Source organism: Hyperolius riggenbachi, chromosome 9 (genome assembly GCF_040937935.1).
Source record: "Hyperolius riggenbachi isolate aHypRig1 chromosome 9, aHypRig1.pri, whole genome shotgun sequence".
NCBI classification, from domain to species: domain Eukaryota; kingdom Metazoa; phylum Chordata; class Amphibia; order Anura; family Hyperoliidae; genus Hyperolius; species Hyperolius riggenbachi.
The window spans coordinates 293,211,565-293,233,313 of NC_090654.1; the positions used below are offsets into that span (position 1 = coordinate 293,211,565).

At 44.0% G+C, this 21,749-nt stretch overlaps 1 protein-coding gene across 3 annotated transcripts in view; it reads right to left on the minus strand.

The window, feature by feature from the left end:
* Positions 1-604: 604 nt before the first annotated feature.
* Positions 605-21,749, minus strand: part of FRMD6 (FERM domain containing 6) — a 331,867-nt gene continuing 310,722 nt past the window's right edge. For all 3 annotated transcript variants that reach the window (XM_068254762.1, XM_068254763.1, XM_068254764.1), the window contains 9 exons: positions 21,236-21,422; positions 16,075-16,230; positions 11,490-11,555; positions 9,740-9,808; positions 7,523-7,697; positions 5,309-5,635; positions 4,156-4,275; positions 3,330-3,421; positions 605-1,563 (listed from right to left, as the gene is read on the minus strand). In XM_068254762.1, the coding sequence (XP_068110863.1) occupies positions 1,279-1,563; positions 3,330-3,421; positions 4,156-4,275; positions 5,309-5,635; positions 7,523-7,697; positions 9,740-9,808; positions 11,490-11,555; positions 16,075-16,230; positions 21,236-21,422 (1,477 nt within the window). In that variant the 3' untranslated portion in view covers positions 605-1,278. The remainder of the gene's footprint in view (positions 1,564-3,329; positions 3,422-4,155; positions 4,276-5,308; positions 5,636-7,522; positions 7,698-9,739; positions 9,809-11,489; positions 11,556-16,074; positions 16,231-21,235; positions 21,423-21,749) is intronic.

Below are 21,749 nucleotides of genomic sequence, written 5' to 3' on the forward strand. Positions count from 1 at the left end.
ATGAATATTGGATGAGTGCTCTTTTTTTGTACATAAATAGTACCTTATTTTGTTCTAAAAAAATACACACTCATCATTTTCAAGGCGCAAAATGTTACATTACAAAAGTCCAATGGCACAGACCATAGAATATGTACAGTATACAGGAAAATAAGATATTGGAGCACACAGGCTTCCAGGCCTGTGAAGTGAAGATAGCTTACTTGGCCATGAGAGGATGATGGTTACTGATGAATTACAGACCAAGTTGGCCTTAGCCATAAAGGGTTGCATTAGCCCTTAATCACCACACTGTCCAGGCCAGCAATCTGGTGGAAGAAAGTTCTATTGCTAATTTGTGTACACAAGCATCCAGGCCTGTGTGATAGGTCCATATGTACAGTACTGGGTGTGCTACCAAAATATCTGTTATATCATTGTAGGTAAGGTCCAAAGACAGGTATGCAAAGACTTTGTTGGCCATTGAGGGCTTGGCCAGATAGCCACCACAGATACGTAAGCGTAAGTGCACCATACGTAACTCTCCACTTTTCCTTTTCTTGACCACTTAAATATGTTTGCTTAAAACTTCTCAGTCTTACCAAAACTTCTAGAAGTTTTTTCCCCTAGAATGTAACCTAACATTGTTGCACATGTTCCCGAACAGCTTCCAAATTCTTCATTTCCTGAGGTTAATCCGTCGTATCGTAACTACAAACTCCGTTACACCAATGGCACATGCATTAAGACACTTGTTTTCTACTCCCCTTCCTTGTTATCTTTAGGTAAAGTGTGAAGGAAGGCAGGTAGTGATGGACCTCTCTCCACATGGTATTTCTGTAAAGCCATACAATGTTCTACTTGATGGTGACATCTCTTAGTAGTTGCTTTTCTAATAAGAGAAGATCCTCTCCATACCCAGTTTGAGGCATCTTTAAACCATCCAGGCTGTTTACTATGGCACCCAGATCCAAGGAGCATATCTCCTCCGACCAAAGCCTACACCACCAAATTAAGGATATTGTTGTGGGTAAGGTCCAGAAAGTACTCACTGGCTTCATGGACCATAAGAAGCTCTAGGATATCAATACACTTTTGGCCAAGTCAGTCTCTACCAGCAGATGACCACAACGAAATGTCTAGTTCCGGGCAGGCTCACAAGACAGGCCTACATCTCATGGGAAGACCGTCTGGTATGTGCAGAATCTGTCTGATTGCTTTGGGGTACACAGGCATCCAGGCCTGTTAAAGATATCAAGATATCCATAATAAATACATCCATACAGGCCATACTTGAGCCTACACCACAAACTCCGAGACATCGTCATGGGTGAGGTCCAGAGAGAAATACTTGCTGGCTTTCTTGCTCACGAGGGGCTCGTGAATGTTGACGCACTGCTGGGCAAGACAACCATTGCAGTAAAGTCCTGTATCGCCCGCATTGTGGCCACAGCCGAACGTATAGCTCTGGGCAGTTTCTTGGTATAGGCTGGCAATCTGCAGAAAGTCTTTCTGGTATAGGCGGATATCATCCAGACTCAAGCTGTGACGATCTGTAGAAGTCTTTGGTTTTCGGGAGGCAGTCTGCAAAATAAAAACATGACCTTCAGTGATTAATGTAAGTTTCTGTTACTGAGGATTGTGGCATTTTATAACCTCAAAGAGTAGCCTATTGCACTAGCCCACTGGTTCAAAGCATTGTTGGAGTTACGGGTCAGGATAGAATTCTTTTTATATACACCGTAAGAGTTCATAAGCTGACTTCCAGCATGACTTTGTGGATTTCATTGATTGACTTTATTAAAAATGTACCAAAACCCCAGTTGAGGCATGGATTGGTATCAGTATAGATCACTGATCCTCATCCATTCTTTAGCAAACTCCACTCCCAGCCTTCTGGCTTCCTATCCTTAAGACCTCTGTGGAGCTTTGTGACTTTAACATGAACACTGCTAGTCCTAGGGACAGGAAATGAGGGACAGCAATGAAAACTGGTTGGGGAGTCTATCTCTTCCCCACTCTACAACCCCCCTCCCCCAGCATTTAACTTGTTTCTGTCTCCAATACTCTTGGCAGACTTTCTCACTTCCTGTATGGACAGGAAGTGAGGAAACCTCTCAGATATGGTGGTACAGGACAGTAGTGACATTCCAAACAGCTTCTATACCGTTACCACACTATTTTAAGAGTACCCAAGGAAAAAAAAAAGTGACCATACTGCAGACAAACCATTATAAATAGAAAATACAACAATATTACATAGCTACTCCTCTAACATTGTTTAAAAGTTTTGATCAGCGGGTTGCTCCAGCAAATTCAGTCCACACTAAAAATACGTGCCTAAAATTAGTTAAATGAATGTTTAGGGCCCGTTTCCACTGTCGCGGAAACGGGTGCGAATCCGCAGAGTTTCCCCGCAGGCAAATCGCGTGGGGAAACTCTGCCATAGGGGATAACGGTGCCGCCGGCCGATTCGCTTGCAGTAGCGATTTGGCCGGAACCCCCTACAGAATTTGCGGCGGAGGCTGCGATTCCCATAGCCGTGCATGGCACGGCTCATGGGATTCGCCTGCGATCCCGCCCACCTGCTCAGTGTCGGCGTGCGTCTACGAGACGCACGCCACACTAGTGGAAACGAGCCCTTATACTTGGAAAAAACACAGTTTAGGATTTCATGATAAGATGTAATGTTCATTATTGTGCCAGCATGATCAGTTTCTAGTCTAGTCTGCTTTATAACAGAATTATTATTTACTTGGGCCCATTCACACTAGAAATCGCTAAAGGCAATCGCAAACGCTGAGCGATTTTCTGGAGTTTTCCAGCGTTTTTTCCCTAGAGATTTTCCAGCGATTTTTCACTGTACAGGAAGCGTTTTTTCAGCGATTAGCGTTTTGCGATTTCTAGTTCAATAAGCTGTGTCTGTCTTCCATAAACAGGAAATGACATCTGCACAGGAAAAAGAAGTGTTTTGTGGGTAAACTGCAAGATTTGATGGGTAAAATCACTGGAAACACAGGCTAGCGCTTCCAGAGCAATTTACTAGCGCTCCTATACTTAACATTGAAACGCTAATCGCTCAGAAAATTCTGCAGGCAATGCCTTTGCGTTTCAGCAAATCGCAAATAGCTTAGATGAGAACATTTCCATATACTTTTCACTGTACAAACGTTTTTTAAAAACGCTAGCGATTTTCAGCGATGCTCAAGTCGCTTGTAAAGCGCACAAATGTGAATGGGCCCGACCTGGGCTTTAACCCTGAAGTGTCCGCAGAGGGGCAAATATTCCATCTGCTGGAAACTGATATAACGAAGGATAGAGTCAGACTCTGTGCAGCCGTCTCCACTCACCTGCGGCAATGAGTCGGTACTCTGACCGCGAAGCTTCACCACTGTTTCTGACGAGCTGGAAGTCGATGAATTCATCTCCTTCACAATTAAACCTAAAATAAAGACAACAGTGTGAACCGTTGTGTGATTACTACAAACATAAGAGCCACAAATGGAGAACTTGTGTTTAATTAAACAAGGATGAATATCTCTTTAAAAGACTTAGCATACTGTTAATAGATTAATACTTAAAGAGACACTAAAGCTAAAAAAAATTATGATATAATAAATTGGTTGTGTAGTACGGATAATTATTAGAACATTAGTAGCAAAGAAAATATTCTTATATTTTTATTTTCAGTTATATAGTTTTTTTTATAACATTGCATCATTCTCTAATATTTGCAATTTACACACTACTCAGCATTCTAAATGATTTTACAGAGCAGGCCAGTGAACTTTTGAACTCTCCTCTGCAGAAGAAAAAACAATATAGTGACTGACACTTGAGATAATAAGCTTCAGAAGACAGAGCTCTCTGAAGTTGTGGAGCTCAATGGTTCTTTTGCATACAGATAACAAGTGGAGTTTCTTAACTCTTCCTGTACTGGAAACAATATTAGACTTGCGTCTCTGCTCCTAATTTATTTATTTATCAGCTGTACTACACATACAAATCATTATATCATAATTTTTTTTTTTGCTTCAGTGTCTCGAAGTGTGTTTTTTAATGTCTTAAAAACGGAATAGTAATGGGATATGCTGCAATATTCAAGGTTGCCACTCCCATTGTTTTAGGCAGGGAACACACTAGCTGCGATTGTGTGCGTTTCGCCTCGTCTCTTACCAGAATATCCGTTGGTGTGCTGCGACCTCAGCATGTCCTCAGTTATATAGACACACAGATCGGGGCTGACGTCTAACGCCAGATCAATGTCCTTTGGATCATCCACCAGCATCTCGATTTCTGGAAACAGAAAATAACTCATAAGCTCGAGTCCAAACACGGCGTCTGACCCAAAAGAGCCAGCAGCAATTAGACTCAGAATGAAAAGACAAAAGACAAACACTTATATAGCGCTTTTCTCCTGGCGGACTCAAAGCGCCAGAGCTGCAGCCACTAGGGGGTGCTCTATAGGCAGTAGCAGTGTTAGGCCAGAGCAGCAGCCACTAGGGGGTGCTCTATAGGCAGTAGCAGTGTTAGGCCAGAGCTGCAGCCACTAGGGGAGCTCTATAGGCAGTAGCAGTGTAAGGCCAGAGCTGCAGCCACTAGGGGGTGCGCTATAGGCAGTAGCAGTGTTAGGCCAGAGCTGCAGCCACTAGGGGGTGCTCTATAGGCAGTAGCAGGGTAAGGCCAGAGCTGCAGCCACTAGGGCAGGCATGGGCAAACTTGGCCCTCCAGCTGTTGAGGAACTACAAGTCCCACAATGCATTGCAGGAGTCTGACAGCTACAGTCATGACTCAAAGGCAAATGCATTGTGGGATTTGTAGTTCCTTAACAGCTGGAGGGCCAAGTTTGCCCATGCCTGCACTAGGGGGTGCTCTATAGGCAGTAGCAGTGTTAGGCCAGAGCTGCAGCCACTAGGGGCGCTCTATAGGCAATAGCAGTGTTAGGCCAGAGCTGCAGCCACTAGGGGGGCACTCTATAGGCAGTAGCAGTGTTAGGCCAGAGCTGCAGCCACTAGGGGGCGCTTTACAGGCAGTAGCAGTGTTAGGCCAGAGATGCAGCAACTAGGGGGGCACTCTATAGGCAGTAGCAGTGTTAGGGAGACTTGCCTAAGGTCTCCTGCTGGATAGGTGCTGGCTTACTGAACAGGCAGAGCTGAGATTTGAACCCTGGTCTCCTGTGTCAGAGGCAGAGCCCTTAACCATTACACCATCCAGCCACTGGATACCAATTGTCTTTCACAATTTTACTTTCTAGATACATTTGTTACATGAACCTCAAAAGAGAATTCCAGAATGAATTATTTCAGAGAGGTCCTGTCTTTTTACGCACCGTCATCCTGGGAGTCTTCGTCCAGCCTGTCCTTGTCAGCACTCTCCGCCCCGGAGGTACGGGAGCTGCTGTGACTGGTCATGGAGCTGCAGGTCTTCAGCTTGTGGATCAGCGATGATCGGGAGAAGCTGTCCTCGCCTCCGATATCTCGGGGTTTTGTGTCCGCCTCTATCCCGGAGGTGAGAGAGCTGCTGTGACTGGTTGTGGAGCGCCTACACAGGCAGTTGTGCTTCATGCTTCCACCACTGCTTGAGGACCTGTTCTCCAGGTGCTCCATATCCTGATCCAACGTGTCACTGATGTACGACTCCCTGTATAGCTTCTTCTCTGAAGTACGAGAAGGTAAATGAAAGATCAGACATTATTCCAACACTCTATGCTCCAACTCTAACCACTGGCTAAATCTACATATATATATATACCCTTTACATTCCCACAACCTGAGAGGAAGTACGAGCCAGAAGAGGAATGAGAAGAACAAGAAGGGAGGATGAGAGGGGAAAGGGGATGGATGAGAAGAAGCATGAGATGGAGGAAGAATGGGCAGGAGGTGGACTGAAGGACAAGTAGAAGGAGGTGAGAGGACAAGCAGGAGGTGGGAGGAGGGAAGGGAGCAGAAGGAGGGCTGAAGGACAAGTGGAAGGAGCTAAAAGGACAAGCAGGGGATGGGTGGAGTCTGGGGGTGTGAGCAAGAGAAGGAGGGAGGGATGATTGGGAGGAGGATAAAGGACAAGCAGGAGGTGGGTGGAGTCTGGTGGTGGGAGCAAGAGAGGGAGGGGGGGATGAGTCGGAGGAAGATAAAACACAAGCAGAAGGTGGGTGGAGACTAGGGGGTGTGAGCAATAATGAGGAAGAAAGAGGAGTGGGAGGAGGATAAAGGACAAGAGGGAGGTGGGTGGGGACTAGGGGGGTGTGAGCAAGAGGGGGGAGCAAGGCAGAGAGGGAGGAGCACAAGCTGGGGGGGGGGGGGGGGAGGTATTAGTAAATGTTAGGATAAGCGAGAGGAGGGAGTAGGAAGCGCAGGAGGAGATGACCAGGAGGATGAGGCTTATTGCTGGACCCCAACAGAAGCTCCTGCAGAACAGTAGAGGGCTGTCATTAGCAATCTAGCATGGTGACCATCTCCGTTTGGGGGACACCTGTACACATGAACGTTTCTCCAGACACACAAATGATGGCTTTGACAGAAAAATATCTAAATGATATTTGCAGCTTTAGCCCATGAGGTAGTGGGGCCTGGGAGGCCTTTCTCAATCATGTGCACTTGGGCTCCCCTAGTGGCTCAATAATAGTAAAGTCTTAATACGTTTTTTGTCTCAGGCAGTCGGGTTTCTTACTCCATTCTGGGCAGGTTGGTTGGCAGAAAGCACCCCCTAATCCATTGATTGGCATATCAATCTCTGCCAGTTCCAGTGGGAAACACTGTGGAATAGCTGAGGAGGGGGCTTGCAGCAAGATCTAATGCTGGGGATACACGGTTCGTTTTGAACCGTGTATCGAGCCGCACGATAGATTGCGGCGCATCCCCGTGCGCAGTTCTTTATCGTCTCTTCGTTTCTGACCATTGTCCTGCCTGTGGTATCGAGCGGGGAATCGATCCGCGCGGGTATCGGACAGGTCAGAAATTATCAGCGCTGCCATCAGCGCTCGATTACACGGTTCAAAATGAACCGTGTATTCCCAGCATAAGTGGAGCATAAAAAGAGACTGATATTAGAGACTCCTATACTGTCACCTGAAGCGATCATGTCTACGGTGTGTATGTTCCTGCCCTCTGGATCTAATCAAAAGATTGCTTCCTGGCAGGTTTCAGTGGGGGTGATTAGTGTGTACACAAATATAGGACATCTTAATGAATGTGTCCCTGACCTCCCCCCAGAAGTGTCCTCTCCTTGTCTGCGTAATTGCTGCATCATTGCAAATAGAAGCAGACTCTGAGATGCTGGATATCCCTGACTGTGTTCTATATAAGCTCTGATCCAATGCAGAGAGATGAGAATTCTGGTAAGTCTTGTATACCAAACCACACACTGTTGCTATGGTGTCCAGCACGCATAGTTTGACATTTTTTACCAGAATTAGAAAGTTATAGAATCTGCACTGATACATGTAACATATTGTTTTGTTTTTTTAAAGCGGAGGTATCCTTTAAATAAAGAAAAGGCAGGCCACAGTGCTACCAGATGTACTAAAAGGGCTTCATCAGTAAAGTACCTTCATTTTCCTCCAGCAGTCGCACTTGTCGCAGGACTGGCTGCAGCTTCATGTACAGCTGGTGACTGTTGCTGAGCAGTTGCAGGAGGTGTCTGGAGCGCATGGAGCAGCCGGTGTAGTAAGTTAGCTTCCTGGCCGAGGGGAGCCCGTCCGGTAAGATCTCAAACTTCTTGCCCTGAGGAAAATGTAAAAACAAGGCAATGGGTGGATGGAAGAGAAGCAAAAAATATTTACCCAAATCAAAGCCCTTCATCTTGTGATTATAAAGATATCCACTAGGTGTCACCCCTACAGGGAGGATGTATAACCATGAAACGTCACCACAATGTTTATAAAAAACACATCACAACAATTTATAAATACACATCACAACATTATTAGGTAAATCACAGAAAAGGAACCAGCATTTGCCTAATGGAAAAACATTAAAGTGGACCTGAATTCTTGCACAGGACAGAAGGAAGACAGAGAAATGCACCCTGTATGTATTTAGAGAGTTAAGCCTGTTTAATCCCCCCTCATTTGTGTCTAATAGTAGTTTGATCCTCCCGTGTGTAGTCAAATAAGAAGTACATTTCTTCCAGAGTGAAATGAGCCATAAATGACTTTTCTCCTATGTTGCTGTCACTTACAGTAGGTAGTAGAAATCTGACATTACTGACAGGTTTTGGACTAGCCCATCTCTTCATAGGGGATTCTCAGCAAGGCTTTTATTCTTTATAAAGATATTCCCTACAAAGGATTTAAACAATAATGCTGGCCAGCTTCCCTGCTCCCTACACAGTTTTTTGGCAGTTGGACAGAGCAACTGCCATTCACTAAGTGCTTTGGAAATTAAATAAATCCCTGAGAATCCCCCATGAAGAGATGGACTAGTCCAAAACCTGTTGCTTCTGTCAGATTTGTACTACCTACTGTAAGTGACAGCAACATAGGAGAAAAGTAATATATGGCTCATTTTACTCTGGAAAAAAAACGTACTTTTTATTTGTATTTTTTTGCACATTTTTTTAATTTTACAATTTTTCGCCATAGTGCCCCTTTAAGTATAGGAACGCTGGTAGATCGCTCTGGAAGCGCTGGCCTGTTCACAATCAACAGAGTTTTTCTAGCATTATGTGCAAACCTATACAAATAAGAAGTACGTTTTTTCCAGAGTAAAATGAGCCATAAATTACTTTTCTCCTATGTTGCTGTCACTTACAGTAGGTAGTAGAAATCTGACAGAAGCGACAGGTTTTGGACTAGTCCATCTCTTCGTGGGGGAATACTCAGGGTTTTATTTATTCTCAAAAGCACTAAGGCCTAGTGCACACCGGAGCGTTTCCGCTGTGGTTTGCGATCTGCTTGCGGGTGCGGATCCGCTAGGGTAATGTATTTCAATGGGCTGGTGCACACTAGAGCGGGAGGCGTTTTGCAGAAACGCATACTCCCGGGCTGCTGCAGATTTTGGATTGTGGAGGCGTTTCTGCCTCAATGTTAAGTATAGGAAAAACGCAAACCGCTCTGAAAAACGGCACTTCAGAGCGGTTTTCCAGGCGTTTTTTGTTACAGTAGCTGTTCAGTAACAGCTTTACTGTAACAATACATGAAATCTACTACACCAAAACCGCTACACAAAACCGCAAAACACTAGCTGAAACGCTACAGAAAAAGAAGAAAAAGCGTTTCAAAATCTGCTAGCATTTTGCGGATCTGCTAGCGGTTTTTGGTGTGCACCAGGCCTTAGTGAATGGAAGTTGCTCTGTCCAACTGCCAAAAAACTGTGTAGTGAGCAGGGAAGCTGGCCAGCATCATTGTTTAAATCCTTTTTAGGGAATATCTTTATAAAGAATAAAAACCTTGCTGAGAATCCCCTATGAAAAGATGGACTAGTCCAAAACCTGTCAGTAATGTCAGATTTCTACTACCTACTGTAAGTGACAGCAACATAGGAGAAAAGTAAGGTATGGCTCATTTTACTCTGGAAAAAATGTACTTCTTATTTGTCTATGGTTGCACATATTTTACAATTTTTCACCAGATTGCCCCTTTAAGTGTTTTTTCTTTAATGAGATCCTGTTCCTGATGCTGATACAGGCAGGAAAGCTGCAGAGAAATCCGACTATTGCAGTAGATGATGGTGCAGGCTGATCACATGCACCAGAAACCTTAAACACATTTTATTGGGGCGCCAAATGTTTACACACACACCCCTTCCTGTGTTCTCTGACTTACCACAAACACCAGCTTCCCAACGTGGGTCCAGGGGAAGTCGTACAGCAGCTGCTTCTCTTCACCAGAACTCTGGAAGACAAAAAACAATTCTGTATTTCATTACTAGTTCTGACAATCCCCTAAAAACTTTCTGAGGGAACGCAGAAGCATCTCCACCAGCCCTTCCCTTTATATAATAGGGCGGCACAGCAGAGGCGCACCACTGTGGCTGCGCAGAACAAACTCCTCCAAGAGGTGGCAGTGTGAAGCAGTCATGTGACCATCGCTGCCAAGTCAATACCAATGGGTGTCACGGCGCATAGGACAAGGCATGAGGTGCAAATAAGTGACGTGCCCCAGACCCTGTCCACTTGTTCGGTACTGAAAGATCAGAATTCGATACAAGAATTTGAACATATTGGGCCATATTATTATTTTTTTTAAATATTATTTTTCTGATGAAAATATTTTTTTTAAAAAAATTTCTTTTGTTTTAAGCCTAATAAAAGCAGAAATGATAAAAAAAACTCTACTCCATCATCACTAGGCGTGCTCATTTGGATTCCGAAGTACGGTAATTACATTTCTGCATAAATACCGCATTACCACAACTCGGTAATTTTAGCCCGATCCCTGAACTAGGAAGCATTGGCCCAATCAGAGACGGCAATTGGGAAAGCTGCAGAATCAGTAGTCCGCATCGTCGGTAATCGGAACTTCCGCGGCATTTCCCACCATCCCTAATCATCACATTAGGGTGAATTCTTATAAACGATCAGCACTTTTTTTCTACATATTTATAAAATGCATATGGCCGCGAACGTGCCTGTGGTCAGAGATCAGGGCTGCCAATCAGTCGCTCCATTCAAGTAAATAACGTTTTCGGTTGGAAGCTTCTGGAAATGACCGGGAGCGCTCCAACTAGACATTGCGTCTGTATCAATCACTCCATCTTAAAGCGGACCTGAACTCAGAACTTCCTCCCTGCTCTAACTGATAAGCAACAGCATCATAACCTTAAGGGCTCAACCTATTTTTGTTATGGGGTCAAAGCCATAACAATAATTAAGAAATGGACAATGTGGGATCCCCCTTCCCAAGCCTCTTTAAAGTGAACCAAAGACTAAGCACCCTCATGTATTTTACCATATACTGTATATCAGTGGGAACATTAGAGAAAACATCTACCCTGCTCTCTGTTTCATCCTTCACTGCTCAGCCTGCTTGTTATCAGCCCTGATAAAATCCCTGACTGAGCATTCAGTCTGGCTTTGCTCAAGAATCATTATAGCTGAGTCATTATAGCAGAGGCAGAAGGGGGCAGGCTTGGGCTTGAAAAGACATCAGAGAAGACAGACTCAGCTATAATGATTCCTGAGGAAAGCCAGACTAAATGCTCAGTCTGGGATTTTATCAGGGCTGATAACAAGCAGGCTGGGCAGTGAAGGATTAAACAGAGAGCAGGGTAGGTGTTTCTCTAATGTTCCCACTGATATATATGGTAAAATACATGAGGGTGCTTCATCTCTGGTACACTTTAACCCTTTGTCCCCCATGCAGGGCTGGTATAGGCAATTTTGGAGTCATCTAATTAATGAACGGACCCTCTCAAGCAAAGTACCGTAACTATTCACCTCCACAAATTCCATTTCCTGTTAACTATTCACCCCCACAAATTCCATTTCCTGTTGAATATAAATGTGGCGGGAAAGCTACAGAACATTTTCCCTATTGAACGGTGACTCATAAAAGAATATATTATAAAACTGACCTGGAAGATTTGGATTCCTCGCAAAGTTAGTCCAAGAAGCAGCGAAGCTTCTGCCTCCCTTTTCTCCTGAGATTCAAAAGAAAAATAAAAGATTGTAAATTTTGTTTTACAGTTTTCTTACATGTATGTCTTGTGGATGGGTTTCATATACAGTTTTATTAACCGGAACCGTGTTCTTAAAGGACATCTGAGGTGAAAATAAACTGATGAGAAAAACAATTGTATCTATCCTCAGTCTCCTAAAAATGATTTATTTATTTTTAGCTATCCCACAGTTTTATTTTATATTTAAATCTAGTTGCTTAAGTTTTTTGGTTTCATTGTCTCTGCTCAATGACAACTTCATTGAAGTATGCCAGAGCTCAAATCTATGAATTATTGACCCTTTTAATTTTCCTGCTCTCAGAAGCCATTTACTGACAGGAAAGTGTTTTATGGCTGTAATTACTTATCAGTGAGGGTTATGCTACAGTCCGACCCAGTCCTGACCCGGTCCTGACCCGGACAGAAGCTGTCACTTGCATACCTGGGGCCATATGCAATTATTTTTTTACCAGAGTTATTTCCTAGGAGATAATTTTCATATTTTGTTTAAAATAACTTTAAGTATTTTACAATTGAAAAAGTACCCAAAACTTTATGAAAAAGTACTATCCAATGTATTTTGAGTATAGTCTTGCTTGCTGGTTTAAAAAGCATTTTATGACAAGGGCCCATATGCAATTCACCTTTTCACCAGTTTCCTCCTAGGAGATCATTTTTCATCTTCAATTTATAATACCTTTTTAGCGCTCTGCAATGGAAAAAGTACCGTCAAGCAGAGCTGCTCAAATCCGGAACCGGGAGACATCCGGATAGTTCTATCCGGATATCTGTCAGTTACCTGTGCGGGGCGTCAATCTTACCTGTCTGACGTCTTCTTCGGTCCTTCCCTCGGCGCCTTCCATGATGCGGTTCACTCGGCTGTCACGTGACTACAAACACTTCCTCCTTCCGGGTTGAAGGAGGAAGTGTTTGGAGTCACGTGACGTGTGTGGAGCGCATCGTGGGAGGCGATGAGGATTAGACAGACGGAGAAGACGTCAGACAGGTAAGATTACCCCCCCCCCCCGCACAGGTTTACTGGGAGATATCCGGATAGAACTATCTGGATGTCTCCCGGTTCCGGATTTGAGCAGCTCTGCCGACAAGTACTTGAAAAAGTGCTATCGAAATTATTTCAAGTATTTGTTTGCTTGTTGGTGGCTTAAAGGCATTTTATTTTATAAGTTTGAAAATTTCACCTGGGAGAAAAAGTGAATTGCATATGGGCCTTGATGTTTCATTTTTTCAGGTAAAGAAAGAAAAAAAGGAAGACAGCATAGTTATTTGTGTGCTAGGCACTGTACATACACACGTCTATCTCATCATGTCACTTCGGGTATCCTTTTAACTGGTCTCACAGAGATGTTAATTTTATTTATTCTCCTGCCTCTAATTTCTGAGGGTCAGTCTCTGTTTTGTGTGAGAGAGTAGCTTGTCTCCGCGTACGTTAAAAAAGGGCGCCGGGAAAAAAGGGCGCAGGGTTTTAAACGATAAGCATGAATAACATTTAAAAAAAATTGTGCTATATTTCGTTTAAAAATTAGGTTTTATAAAGTAATAAATCATTAAATAATGTGTATGAAATCGGCAATTGCAAAAACGTTAATCTTCCCTGTTTAAAAAGTGAAATTTATAATAACGTTTTATAAAAGATCAATAAGAATGTTACTAAAGCTATACCTAACCCTACTCTCACACAGAACCCTCCCTGTACCTACCCCTAACCCCTAGACCCCACTGGTGGTGCCTAAACCTAAGACCCCCCCTGGTGGTGCCTAAACCTAAGACCCCCCTGGTGGTGCCTAAACCTAAGACCCCCCTGGTGGTGCCTAAACCTAAGACCCCCCTGGTGGTGCCTAAACCTAAGACCCCCCCTGGTGGTGCCCAAACCTAAGACCCCCCGGTGGTGCCTAACCCTAAGACCCCCTGGTGGTGCCTAAACCTAAGACCCCCCCTGGTGGTGCCTAAACCTAAGACCCCCCTGGTGGTGCCTAAACCTAAGACCCCCCTGGTGGTGCCCAAACCTAAGACCCCCCGGTGGTGCCTAACCCTAAGACCCCCTGGTGGTGCCTAAACCTAAGACCCCCCTGGTGGTGCCTAAACCTAAGACCCCCCTGGGGGTGCCTAAACCTAAGACCCCCCTGGTGGTGCCTAAACCTAAGACCCCCCTGTGATAAGCATTAATAACGTTTTAAAAACATATTGTGCTGTTTTTCGTTTAAAAATAATGTTTTAAAAAAATATTGTACTGTTTTTAGTTTTAAAAATAATGTTTAAAAAACTATAAATCATTAAATAATGTGTAATCATGAGAAGCACTTATAAAACATTAAAAGTCTCCGGGCGCCGCTTGTAAAACGTTCTTTTTCTCCGGCGCCCTTTTTTCCTGTTGGGCGCCCATTAAACGATATTTATTATAAGAAGTGAATGGCGGCGCCCTTTTTGTCCACCTGCCTCATGCGCCCAAATTTCCTGCCTCCTTTGTCTCCTGCCTGGGCTCATGGATAAGACACACCCCTAAAACGCAGGTGTCAGGAATAAACAAACGCTGCAAATAACGCTAATGTACTATAAACAAAAGGATAAAGTATGTGCTCAAAAGTGACTTTCCTCGATTACACCTCTGTGGCTGGGAGTTTTCTGCGCCTGCGCAGTTCACAAAGAGTTAAACTGTACATGCACAAAACATTCCCGGCAACTGGAGCGTGGTCAAGGAGATGTGATAATGGGCATGTGTAGTAGCCGGATCTTTTGGATGGGATCGTGGAGGGCAGTGGAAATCCAGTGAGGGGCCTGATAGACGCTGGGGGCTGGAAGAAACCCCGGATAAGTAAATCTCCTCCCACCTCGGTATTCCTTTAATATGTCAGCCCGGTACCCCTCTCACTTCAGGTGTGCTATCATTTCTGCCATGACACACAGGGGTTAGAATTTAGCTTTAGGCAGCCTGCCTTGTGTCAGCTGACCAGGCTGGGGCTGGTTTGGGATGCGGTAAAACAGGAATGTTGTAGTGCGAATGAGCAGCTGACAAATCTATAGGAATTCCCTGAGGTAATCATATCTCCACGGGGCTCAAAAGAACGTTATCCAAACCTTGTGAATTTATAATTTAGTCCCTAGAACTTATAATAAAGTCCCTCCCCAGTAATAATGGTGCAATGTTCCTAATAAAGTGCTCAGTAAGTGTCCGTACCCATCAGCTAGTTCCAATAAAGACAGTGGTGTATCCAGAGAGGTGCAGGTATGGATTGTGCCCCGGGCGCCATGTCTGGCCACTCATGCTGCACTACAATATAGGGGGCTCCTCTTGCTGCCTATACTAGGTGGACTATTTATACTGGGGACATCACTCACTAACTTTACTGAGGGGATATCTCTCACTACCTACACTGGGGGACATCTCTCACTACCTTTACCGGGGGTGCTATTTATACTGAGGGTGCTACTTATACTGGGGGACACCTCTCTACCTATACTGAGAGGACAGCGCCCACCACCTATACTGGGGTGCTACTTATATTGAGGAACACCTCTCATTATACTGGGGGGAGCTACTTATACTGAGGGGAGGGACACCTCTCACTCCCTATGCTAAAGGGGGCTATTTATATTGGGGAGACACCTTACTACCAATACTGGGAGGGCAACCAAAACTGTGGGCTACCTATGGCAGGTGGACTGCCTTTAGCTGCCTATACTAGGGTACCACCTCTGGGTACTTATACTGGGGGCATAACTCTAGCCACCTATACTGGGTTGGCAATTACAGTGGCTGCTATAGGTGCTAGATTACCCAGGTATGCCCCTGTATGAAGGTACCACAGATTTCTCTGTCTGTACCCATCAGCTGGTCCTTGTGAAGATACCGCAGATCTTTCTGTCTGTACCCATCAGCTGATCCCCATGAAGACACTGCAGATCTCTCTGTCCGTACCCATCAGCTGATCCCCATGAAGACACCGCAGATCTCTCTGTCTGTACCCATCAGCTGATCCCCATGAAGATACCGCAGATCTCTCTGTCCCTACCCATCAGCTGATCCCCATGAAGATACAGTAGATCTCTCTGTCTGTACCCATCAGCTGATCCCCATGAAGACACCGCAGATCTCTCTGTCCCTACCCATCAGCTGATCCCCATGAAGACACCGCAGATCTCTCTGTCTGTACCCATCAGCTGATCCGCATGAAGACACCGCAGATCTCTCTGTCTGTACCCATCAGCTGATCCCCATGTAGACACAGCAGATCTCTCTGTCCGTACCCATCAGCTGGTCCCCATGAAGATACCACAGATCTCTCTGTCTGTACCCATCAGCTGATCCCCATGAAGACACCGCAGATCTCTCTGTCTGTACCCATCAGCTGATCCGCATGAAGACACCGCAGATCTCTCTGTCTGTACCCATCAGCTGATCCCCATGTAGACACAGCAGATCTCTCTGTCTGTACCCATCAGCTGATCCCCATGAAGACACCGCAGATCTCTCCTCCAGCCTCACCTTATATAACCTGTAGTAATGGACACAGATGTCGTCCAGTCTCGCCGCTTCTTTGATATACATCAGTTGTGCTTCAGACACAGTCAGTGCAAATTGGTCTCGGTGAATGTTAGGAATGTGCTTGAGGATGTAATCTTTCCCTCGTTTCTTGATGATCTGCGGAAAGAAGGAGAGTGCATTGAGCGGGATCAGGCTGCAGGAGGATACAGGCCCCAAGTGGCGCACATGTTATTCTGATTACTAAGCTGGAAACATTGTATTCAGCAGGGGGGGAAACAAATCCAAACTGCGTTTCCTCTGCCGGGAAAAGGTGATTTCATGCACAAAACGAGAACGATGCGAACTTTTGAAGTTCTGGGAGTTACCAGGACACTCGTGGCTGCAGTGGACACCCAACCGGTGAGCTATCACGTGAAACCAGGTCACGTGTCAGTGCCAGCGCACCCTTCAGGAACATTTCATGTGTTTTAGTAATATTAGGGTCACTTCAGGTGGCCTTTAATGCTTGCTGGAAATCCTTGACCTTTGTAGTTTGATACAGGAAGCGTGTCTCTGCATCAGTGCTCCCCAGTGTACGCAAGAATGACTATGGGTTCCTCTGGAACATTTGTCTTGCTTCCATGTGACAGTTTTACACACAGTACCCTAAACATGAACCCCTTGGCTGTGCAATGCTGCTCTGTAGATCTGACATCCCATTCCCAATGCAAACATCACACTCTGCTTCACTTATCATGATGTATTTATATAGCAGTGACCTCTTCTGCAGCACTGTACAGAGTACATAGTCATGTCACTGACTGCCCTCAGAGGAGCTCACAATCTAATCCCACCATAGTCATAGTCTAATGTCCTGCCATATTATTATTATTATTATGTATTTATATAGCACTGACATCTTCTACAGCACATTACAGAGTACATAGTCATGTCACTGACTGTCCTCCGAGGAGCTCACAATCTAATCCTACCATAGTCCTAGTCTAATGTCCTACCATATTATTATTATGTATTTATATAGCACTGACATCTCTTGCAGCACATTACAGAGTACATAGTTATGTCGCTGACTGTCCTCAGAGGAGCTCACAATCTAATCCTACCATAGTCATAATCTAATGCCCTACCATATTATTATTATGTATTTATATAGCACTGACATCTTCTGCAGCACATTACAGAGTACATAGTCATGTCACTGACTGTCCTCAGAGGAGCTCGCAATCTAATCCTACCATAGTCAGTCTAATGTCCTACCATATTATTATTATGTATTTACATAGCACTGACATCTTCTGCAGAACATTACAGAGTACATAGTTATGTCACTGACTGTCCTCAGAGAAGCTCACACTCTAATCCTACCATCGTCATAGTCTAATTTCCTACTATATTATTATTATTATGTATTTATATAGCACTGACATCTTCTGCAGCACATTACAGAATACAGAGTCATGTCGCTGACTGTCCTCAGAGAAGCTCACACTCTAATCCTACCATCGTCATAGTCTAATTTCCTACTATATTATTATTATTATGTATTTATATAGCACTGACATCTTCTGCAGCACATTACAGAATACAGAGTCATGTCGCTGACTGTCCTCAGAGGAGCTCACACTCTAATCCTACCATAGTCATACTCTAATGCCCTACCATATTATTATTATGTATTTATATAGCACTGACATCTCCTGCAGCACATTACAGAGTACATAGTTATGTCACTGACTGTCCTCAGAGAAGCTCACACTCTAATCCTACCATCGTCATAGTCTAATTTCCTACTATATTATTATTATAATGTATTTATATAGCACTGAAATCTTCTGCAGCACATTACAGAATACAGAGTCATGTCACTGACTGTCCTCAGAGGAGCTCACAATGTAATTGTACCATAGTCATAGTCTAATTTCCTACTATATTATTATTATTATGTATTTATATAGCACTGACATCTTCTGCAGCACATTACAGAGTACATCGTCATGTCACTGACTATCCTCAGAGAAGCTCACAATCTAATGCTACCATAGTCATAGTCTAATGTCCTACCATATTATTAATATGTATTTATATAGCACTGACATCTTCTGCAGCACATTACAGAGTACATAGTCATGTCACTGACTGTCCTCAGAGGAGCTCACAATCTAATCCTACCATAGTCAGTCTAATGTCCTACCATATTATTATTATGTATTTATATAGCACTGCCATCTCCTGCAGCACATTACAGAGTACATAGTCATGTCACTGACTGTCCTCAGAGGAGCTCACAATCTAATCCTGCCATAGTCATAGTCTAATGTCCTACCATATTATTATTATGTATTTATATAGCACCTTTGTAATTTGGGATACACAGTACATGCTTCAGAGTTATGTGACTCTCCTGTACATATCATCAGCTCTGATGAGGAGTTATTATGACTAGCTGGATGGATTATTTTGCACATTATGAGGCTGGTGTGGCTCAGCTGTTGCCCCCCCCCCCCCCCCCCTTTGTGTAGCTGGGTCTCCCCATCGCCCCCTGCAGTGCTGAAGATGAAGCTCGAAGCAGATAATGGCTGGTAATGTATCACATTCTAATACTCTGTCGTTATTTCTGCAGCTGAGTTAATGCCACGGCCGGCTCAGGCTGAACAATTATCATCCCAATCAATTCTCCATTTGTAGTAAATGAATGTACAGATGCGCTCTTCTCCTGCAGCAGAGGCAGTTTGTCACCATGTCAGATGCTTATTCAGCGCTGGAGTCACACCGCTCCGGGCTGCAGGAATGCTGAGATCCGGCTCTGACGCCGCGCAGTGCGGGAAAAGTGACAATAAGAGCTTTAAAGAGAACCAGTTATGTCTAGTGATGGTCATGTCTAGGAGAAGTCATGGAGAAACATGTGATTTGTTTGATCAGCTGATAGATTTGCAAAGCTCTGATCACATCCTGCTTTACCACATGATCATGACTAGCAAATCAGAAAATCACCTGCCCTGTCCAACTTACAGTCTTAAAGGAGTGATCCAAGGTTTAAAAAAAAAAAAAAGGGTCGGCTTCTTCTTCACTTCACCGCGCGGGTCACGTGGTCCCGCCGACGTCATCAGGATTGTACTGCGCAGTAGTACTGTGCCTGCGCAGTAGCGTACAAATGACGTCGACAGGACCACGTGACCTGCGCGGTGGAGCGCAGAAGAAGCCGACCTGGAAGCAGACCTGGCGAGATCGGCTTCTGCAGCGGAGAAGACCGGGAGCCTCCGGAGCTGCGGCGAGGGCACAGGACGGCTGCCAGGGGCTGGAGGAAGCTCTAGGTAAGTGGATCTTTTTTTTTTTTTTTTTTTAAATCCTTGGATGTATCCTTTAAAGGACAATTATCGTACAAAAAAATTATAAAACACGCATATAAAAAAATGTGACAGATATGACAGATTTTGGACTAGTCCTTATCATGGGGGATTCTCGTTATTTCCTCTATTCTTTACCAAATAAACTCCCTGGAAAACACCTATACAGAGATGTCAAGCAGCTTCCCTTCTCGCCTGCACACTACTTTGGCAGTTGGCCTGAACAACTGCAGTTCAGCAAGTGCTTTTGTGAATGAAGAAATAACTGAGAATCATCCATGAGGAGATGGACTAGTCCAAAACCTGACAGATCCGTAATATTTTCACTACCTACTGAAAGTGACAGCGAAGTTGGAAAGAAGTAATTTACAGTGCATTTCATTTTAAACAAACATATGGACAAGCACCATCCTGAATATATAATTTAATTAAGCAAGGTAATAGGAATGGAATGTGCTAATTGGGTAATAAATTAACCATGAGCACCAAAAAAGGGAAAGTACCCAAATTACAGCACCAGCACCAAGTCAGCACCAAGAGGCCTCTTTCCGAAGCGGGTTCTCTTTCCGAAGCGGGTTGAGCCCGCGAGATGCATTAAGGCAGGTAGCGGTTCACAGCGGCGTCCTCCTCCCTCATAAATGTAAGTCTCTACTCTACCCTCATCTGTTTTGCACGGCTCTGCACTTTATATCTAGTAGCACCTAGTGTTTGTTCTCACTTTTGGACGCATGTTCTGAATGTTCCCATCCTTTGTATAACTTTTCACTCCAGTAATTGCACTATTGTAAATTTGCACAAATCCTACTTGGTGCAGGATTATTTATCTAGAATTATCTATATACTCGTATCTGTCATATCAATTCAGTATTTTGAGGGTGTTGTTTTGATTAATTTAATTTATTAATTTAATTTAATTACCTATATGGTTTTTGTATTATCTATTAGCATTTGGGAGTGAGGTCCCTAATTACTGTATCATTTTTATATGGTTATTTGTTTATATTGTACACCGCTGCTATCATCACCAGTTGGTGACTTTTAATATTGTTTTTAAATGTGTTGCTGTTCATCAATAAAGTTTATACGAAATTTGGAATTATTTGGATTGGCTTGGTGCTGTAATTTGGGTACTTTCCCTTTTTGGTGCTTACAGTGCATTTCAGTCTAGGAATAATGTACATTTATATGTATGGATTTTAAATTTTAACAGTTTAGTGATAGCTCTCAGCCTTGTACACTTGCTAGATGGTTCTCAGCCTTTAATGGCTGCCTCTGCTGAGCATGTATTAATATTATTGATTTAAATGGCGCTAGCATCTTCCATGGTGCTGTGTAGTGTGTGTACTCATGTCCCCTCCCCCCGTGTGATGTCACATGTGCGCCTCTCTGCCGGCACCTTCCCCTTTGCATAGCCTGTAGGCTAGCAACTGGTCTGTACAGCTTCCCCTGCAATGAGGAATAGAGTACAAATCCCTGCCGTGGGCACGGAGCATAAGAGGCGGAGGGAAACGCATAAGTGAAGTGAAACTGTGGCAATAAACAATGCTGGGTGAGCAAGTCAAAAGACGTGGATTTTTAAAGGGAACCTAAACTGTTGGGAGCCTCAGTTTCCTGCAGTTTTCCTGCAGTTTGGAGCTACACCCCCCTCCCCCCATTGAAAGCTCCAACAGGACTCCGTATGGCCTTTTTCGATCGCTCCAATAACCCCCCCCCCATACAGCACAACAAATAACTACATATCACACATACACAACATACATCACTACATGTCACACACAACATATCTGACAGCAAACGCAATCAAATCTCCATCTTACCCAGGAAGGAAAATAGGCTTCTGGATCGAAGTATTTGCCGTAGTGCTTGTTCTTCTTGAAGTTGCCCAGGTCGGCCTGGAGGGCGTAGGAGGCCAGCAGGAAGTACGCCTCCTCTCTCGTGGTGCTCTGAGACAGCAGCGTCTGCTTCCGCAGGTGCCAATAGTAATAGTATCTCGCCGTCCGATCGCTGCAAAACGATAAAAGACCCGTAAACAGAAGCCCAGCCAGAAGCAAGGCAATATTCACCTGTCGTTTCAGCATCGTCTAAGACCCACTCTAATGGTGCCCACCCATACATGGTAGATTTCTTTTTTTTCGATTAGATAATTTCATTCGATTATTCTCTTAGATCGAATATATTGATTTTTCCAACATGTCAGATCAGGTTTTTATCGAAAAAACGGGATAATAGCTTGTTTTTCTTGATCAGAAAAAATATTTTTTTGACTTGTATTATATTTGATCAAATAAACAGGACAATCGAACATTTTTATTGTACCGTATATGGGAACCA